Source organism: Capronia coronata (genome assembly GCF_000585585.1).
Source record: "Capronia coronata CBS 617.96 chromosome Unknown acBCG-supercont1.6, whole genome shotgun sequence".
Taxonomy (NCBI): domain Eukaryota; kingdom Fungi; phylum Ascomycota; class Eurotiomycetes; order Chaetothyriales; family Herpotrichiellaceae; genus Capronia; species Capronia coronata.
The window spans coordinates 424,574-430,976 of record NW_006912898.1 but is presented as its reverse complement, the minus strand read 5'-3'; the positions used below and the strand labels follow the sequence as shown (position 1 = coordinate 430,976).

Below are 6,403 nucleotides of genomic sequence, written 5' to 3'. Positions count from 1 at the left end.
CCACCTCTATCACCACCTCTATCACCACCTCTATCACCACCTCTATCACCACCTCTATCACCACCTCTATCACCACCTCTATCACCACCTCTATCACCACCTCCACCTCCACTTAAACCAACACCACCACGACTTCAAGCTCAGAAACAATAAATCTAAAGGTAGTGACTTTGATTAGTCACTAGTATTGCAATGCTCTTTTTATAATGTTGATGTTGATGTTTGCCCTTCCCTTTCCAAAGAAGGAAAACTAGACATAACCAAAAATCCACATCTACCTAATCATCCAACCCCCTCCGTCTCTCCTTGGCAGTAAACATCTCCCACCCCGTTGTCCCATTCCTCCCTTCCGTCCTGCCCACCTCCTCGACGGCCTGGAACAGATCATACACGACGCTCTCACTGACGGCACTATCGAAGCGGTAGTCGGGATGCGCGCGCACGAATTCGCGCAGCCACTTGGCGCCCGTCCAGAAGGTGCCGTTGGCGCGTTTGCGGATCAGGTCGAGATAGCGTTCCAGGTCGCAGCGGGTGCTGACGTCGATGTTGACGCTGTCGAGGTAGGATTCGACTAAGGGGATCAGACCGGGGAACCCGTCAGTGTCAGTGTCACCGTCACTTTGAGATTCAGATTCAGATTCATCTTGACTCTGGGTGTTCTTGTTGTTGCTCCCGTTGATGATTTCGTCAATGGTCATTAATGTATATTCGTCCTCGACGGGACCGAGGGAAGGAGAAGTGTCTTTTGCGGCGTATGGGGTTGTCGGGCGAGTGGTGGATGCACTTGTGCTTGTCGTTGCACTTGTACTTGTGGATGTCGGTGTCGCTGTTGTTGTCGGTATAGGCGCGGGCGTGGTAGCGGCAATTGGAGTGGCGGTGTTAAGATCCATGGCAGTATGGTTTTGATTCAAGTCGTGCGACCCAGCCGGCTCACTGATCCCGTTCAACACGGGAGACTGCCTCGGACTTCTTCTGGGGAAGGGATCCTTTCGGAACCAGAATTTCTGCGTCATGACGGCATCGCGAATGTGTGCGGTCTCCATGTTCTCCGTGGTGCGCGGGATGGGGATGTAGAAGTTCAGATCGAAGCTCAAGATGGCCCGGGTGACGAGGACGATGAAGATGCTGAACGCGGCGTTCTCAAAGTCCGTCATCTGGATCTCCATGCTGCGGAACTCGACGCGCCATCCGATGTCCGCGTCCGGCGGCGGCGGCTTGAACCGCATGTGCTGCCAGTTGGTGCTCTGGATGTTTTCGAAATGGTTCGACCCTTCCGGGTCCAGCTGCTTCAGGTCTTCGGAGAAGATAACGATCGGGTCCCGGATGAACAGGTGGGCAAAGTGCGTCGCGAGAAGCTCGTCCATGCCTCCGTCCAGCAGTTTCTGCTTGAGCGCCTCGTCCACGATCAGCTGCGGGTCCATGTATTCCGGGCGCAAGCGCGGGTCTTGGGCGATGTACGTGCTGTTGCTGGCGTAGCGCGACTTGGGGATCCGCCAGCGGTCATTCTTGAGCGGCGCTTCGCCCAACTCTTCGCGCGTGCGGTCGTCGACGGAGCGCGAGATCTGGTTCCATCGCACATCCGTGTCGACCAGAAATCCTTTGTAGATGGGCGTGGCGGCGGTCAGGGCCAGCAGGATCGGGCCCAGAGGGGAGAGCTGGTCGTACAGCATGCGGCCTTCGCGGATGTTCTTGGCCTGGAAGGTGATTTGTAGACAGCAGCTGCCCATCCCGAAGGCCATGGCGTCCATGTATACGCAGTCCGGCTTGACCGCGCCGTTGCGCACGTCGTCGTCCTCGGGCCAGTTGTGCAGGTCGTAGTTGACGGTCGGATCGCTGAACGGGTTGGGAGTGTTCTTGTCGTGGAAGACGGGCACGTTGATCTCGACTTTTCGGCCTCGTCGCGCGCGGATGTTTGCCGCCAACGTCGGGAAGCGGATGTGTGGGTTGGCGATCTCGTCCGGGACGAATTGTGATCGTAACATGGGTCCCGAGGGTGGGTAATATGGCGTTATATAGTCGTCTCGCGTCCCCAGCCGAGGGAATGTTGTCAGAGTGATGGGGTACTGATCCGGGTCCATGTGGTTTTTGGCAATGACTCGCCGCATCTTCATGTTGGACTCGACATCTAACAAGTCCTTGAAACCGATCCCCCATGGTTTCCCGGGCGTGGCTTCGAGCATGAACCGACCGAATTCGGGATGGAAAGTCGGGAGTTTGCCGCTTTTGCTGGATCAACTATGTTAGCAGGAGGCCATCTGAGGGTGATCTTGAGGTCGACAACTTACACAGCGTCTTCTTGTAGGTCCGGGACCATCGAGTCTGTCTTGGCCAGCTCTGTGTCTCGGGCCAGCGCTTTCAAGACGTCGGCCTGGCATAACGACAGTCGAACCTTTTTCTGGCCCTCGTCGATCGAGACGACGAGATATTCAATCTGGAGGGCAGTTTAATACAACTATCATCCTGTCTGCGTTGATGACGGGGAAAGCATACCTCGTCGCCCCAGAGGAGCATATCCCGCTCCTTCACTTTAGCCTTGCGCCATATATTGAGTAATTGCTACGACAAGATCAGTCCTGAGTGCACGCGACTGAGATGTCGTGGGAGTGACTCCTTCTCACCTCAATGCCCCATTCCCTGACTTGATTCGCGGCTTTCTTCGCTTCCGGCCAGGTCAAAGGCGTGCCCAATGCTCTGCGTGACTGTGAGAATCGGAGATGAACCTTGAATACACCATGGACCTACAAGAGACCCATGCTCAAAAATGCCCCTCAACTAGCCCAGTATGCTTGGTGTCGGCCGATATATGCAGAACAATGACCAGAGAAAGAAATTAATCCCATCGGGAGGAAGTCGGCCCTCTTGCGATTGGGGGTGGGACAGGTCGAGTGCACGTCGAAGCTGTCAAGGTCGTAGAGAAGACGCCATGGATGTTATGCTGAATGCAACTGTATGTGTATGATGAATGAAGGGTTCGAGAAGTTCACAGTATTCTTGTTACTATTCTCCCCGTCAATGTCGTTTGCCTAGTGGAAATTTCGTCCGTCCGTGACGTTGAAGTCGTCGCAATTTTTCCCCGATAAGAGAATCTTCCCTCGAATGCCGGTCACTCTGCAGGCTCGGCTGGGGGAGTCTGGAGGCGCGGGATCGGACGCGCCGACCGGGGGTTCGATTGGCTGCGAAGATCGAGGCTGACTCTTAGAGTTAGAGGAAAAGCGATCGAAGAAGTATATACAACTTGAACAAAAAGAGGTCGGGCCTGGAGGAGAGAAAAAGCGGGATGTGGGTGAAAGGCACAACTGCGCGGGCCACTGGAGAATTAGTCATCACGTCGCTGAGGCCCTTATCGACAACACACTCGTCGTAGCACAACTGCTGCAGGAGACACGATGGTGTGGACCACACGATTATCCGCTCGGGACGACAAGAGAAGAAGATGCCCTTATTGAGCGAGCCATCCGGCACGAGGCTCAAGCAGTGATCGTGCAGTAGGATGTAGCATCGGGAATCTCCTCTCCAAAGGGAATCACACCATCTACGCCAAATCCTAGTGCTTGGATTCACGAGCGTGGGGGGTTCACAATACGACTGATCACTGATTCGTTACAGGGCCTTGAAATCGCTGCTCAATAGTGTCAAGTACTCGAGACTCGACCCATTGAGATGACTGAACTGGCAGGATATATTGTTGCTAGATAGGTGGCATCGCTGAAGGCAACGAGGGAGTATTATTACATCGATTGACCACGGCGTGAGGCCGTTTCGACAGCAGCAAATACCTCGTCTTCGCCACGCTTCCAATCGTTCTCTCCACGAGACAGCATTCACCTGCTTGTGAAGATTCTCGTACTGCAATATCCGTTCATTCCGATGCGGCATCTGCCTCGGTCCTCCCAGCCGACCGAGTTTGGTCTCATTCTTGCATCGCACCTTTTAAATGCGCCGCAGACCCCGAGAAGCCTGCCTTCACGATATGTACAGTGGGATTGGCCCGTCGCTGTCGATTTTGATTCAACCGTATTTCAGAACGCCCTTCCGACCTGGTCTGTCTTTAAGCACTGGTCTCAGCTGCTTTCGAGGCCCGGAGTTCGTCCATTTTGGCGACTCGCTTCTTGAACTCTTCGTACTGGCATTTCTCGTAGCTATGTCGTTCGGTCTGCAATGCCCAAGCAACCCAACCATCAGCATATTGTCCCGGAACCTGCGTTGTCTGTCCGCATGCAATCGCAACTCACCTCGCACTTCCACGGCATATACCATTCTTCGTGTCGGCATTTGTTCAGCGGGATCAGGAGGTTCGCACAGCTGTCACGGTAGGCCAGCGGTAATCTAGCCTCGGACATTGCTTCCCTAGAAGCCGGGGCCGGAGCTGCAGCTGTGGCACAAACAGAATGTGTTAGTCGCAGGCGGTTCCGGTATGCTACCCTGCAGTGCGGGATCAGTGGAAGAGGCTGCGCATACCGTGACTGTCGCCCAGACCGACGGCATCTTTGACTGCTTGGACAACCGTCATTTTGAGCACCGTACTGGACCAGGACAGGGTTTGCTGGTACAAGGACACAATGTGAGTGTAGTCACGTACTAGTAACAGCAGCTCGCTCGATGTCGATGTCGATGCCGATGCCGATGTGAGCTGTATTGCAGTTCCAATGATTGGTTCGGAGCATTTGCGATCACGCCGCAGTCTTGGCACCTTGTACGGTGGAGCATTACTGCGTTCGGAGCTTAGAACAGCCGCCTCGCCGCTCTCGCCGCTTCATCTGGCCTCGACACCAGCCTTGAATGGCTTCAACATACACCAACTGTGGTACATATCAAAGTAACTTGAGAGAGATATTCAATCCTTGCATGTCCCATGACTCATCATACTACCTAGGTCGTAACTATCACAATTCAAGGCGTGTCTGCCACCCGATAGACCAGCTTACTAGCACTAACCTTCCCATCCTTCATATCCTTCAACCCCTGAATGACCCCCTTCAACCCGTCGCCGCCCACAACCTCCTTGTGCGGCCTCAGTTTCTTCTCCGCCAACAACTTCTCCGTGATGCCCATGAATTTCTTTGCAAACTCGGCGTCCTCCGGAGTCTCCGGGATCTTGTCCGGTCCGAATTCAAACGGCTCCCCGAAGACAGTGTACATCAGAGTCGACACGCTCTCGACGTCGTCGCGAGGGCATGTGACCGGCAGGATGGAACCGTAGCGTAGAGGGCCCGACCCTTCACCGCTTGAAGGTGCCAATGCATCAGCACAGAATTTTGCACTCGATTCCGAGCTGATCGTGTCCCACGCCAAAGTGAGTTTGTTGGATGTGTATTTGCGGATCGCCTCGGGGGCTTTGGGGTCGTTGTAGTCAAAAGCTTCCGTAGCGCCGAGGGATTTGACGTAGTCGAAGTTGCGCGGGGAACAGGTTGTCAAGACGGTATAGCCTGCCCTACAGGTAGAAAAGAACAGAAGTGGTTAGTATGTGTACATAAAGGGGTTGGATATATTTGGGATTGACACAAGGCCAAGAAGGGCATGGGGAATAGAGTAGTATAGGGAACAGTAATAGGAAATAGGGAATAGGGACAGAGACAGGCGAAGAGCAGAGATAGAAACCCATCCCCAGACTTCTCAGAGCTCCTTCTCCCCCCAGACTTCCGGTATTCCCAAAGGAAGAGTGAAACCATCGTTTCCTAGATGACGGGCAGAACTTACAATTTCGCATATTGAATCCCCAACGCCCCCGTCGCCGAACTCCCCCCATAAATCAACACAAATGTCTTATCGCCCACGGGCTCCGTGGGCAGATTCAACTTCAACGCCTTCTGGAACAAGCCCTGCCCGACCGTGGTGGCACCCAGACTCACCGTCGCGGCCTTTTCAAAGGGCAGGTCGTCCGGGATTTTCATCTGAATGTCGCCCTTGGCCACAATATATTCAGCGAACGCCCCGTCCTCGGGCTGCAAGGCGTTGCCGCCATGCGCGACGCCACAGATCCGGTCACCCTTGGCCCACGGTTTGGTCACGGCGGGGCCGACTTCCTCGACGATGCCGGCGAAGTCGCAGCCCAGCAGACATCCGTCCTTGGCCAGGCCGAACGTCGCGTGTTTCCAGTCGGTCGGGTTGAGGGCGACGGCGACCACCTTGATCAGGAGGTAGTCGTCTCGGAGTTGGGGCTTGGGCCGGTCGGTGACCAGGACGGGTTCTTTGTTTTGGGCGACGACGGCTTTCATTTTGGATGGAATGGATCTTGAGTGGGGGTTTGATTGGATACAATATAATATGGGTTTGGTGGTTCGATTTATGTAGAGATTGGAAAGAAGAGAGAACAGAAGGTTGATGTAGCATGCGAGTCCTATGTACCTAGGTAGGTTGGTAGTCTCCTGCCGTGCCGACCGTTTTCTTAATCAAGTAATCGATC

General features: G+C 54.4%; 3 protein-coding genes across 3 annotated transcripts; all 3 read right to left on the bottom strand.

Moving 5' to 3' along the window:
• Nucleotides 1-278: 278 nt before the first annotated feature.
• Nucleotides 279-2,753, bottom strand: A1O1_06830 (glutamate-cysteine ligase; the record flags this gene model as incomplete). Its single annotated transcript, XM_007727707.1, has 5 exons — nucleotides 279-2,226; nucleotides 2,286-2,431; nucleotides 2,491-2,556; nucleotides 2,619-2,691; nucleotides 2,743-2,753. The coding sequence occupies 5 exons, from the start codon at nucleotides 2,751-2,753 to the stop codon at nucleotides 279-281; spliced, it is 2,244 nt and encodes a 747-aa protein (XP_007725897.1).
• A 1,295-nt stretch (nucleotides 2,754-4,048) lies between these two features.
• Nucleotides 4,049-4,510, bottom strand: A1O1_06829 (NADH dehydrogenase (ubiquinone) 1 beta subcomplex 7; the record flags this gene model as incomplete). Its single annotated transcript, XM_007727706.1, has 3 exons — nucleotides 4,049-4,153; nucleotides 4,233-4,372; nucleotides 4,459-4,510. The coding sequence occupies 3 exons, from the start codon at nucleotides 4,508-4,510 to the stop codon at nucleotides 4,049-4,051; spliced, it is 297 nt and encodes a 98-aa protein (XP_007725896.1).
• Nucleotides 4,511-4,890: 380 nt separating this feature from the next.
• Nucleotides 4,891-6,215, bottom strand: A1O1_06828 (uncharacterized protein; the record flags this gene model as incomplete). Its single annotated transcript, XM_007727705.1, has 2 exons — nucleotides 4,891-5,431; nucleotides 5,698-6,215. 2 exons carry the CDS (start codon nucleotides 6,213-6,215, stop codon nucleotides 4,891-4,893), a joined length of 1,059 nt encoding a protein of 352 aa, XP_007725895.1.
• Nucleotides 6,216-6,403: the final 188 nt, after the last annotated feature.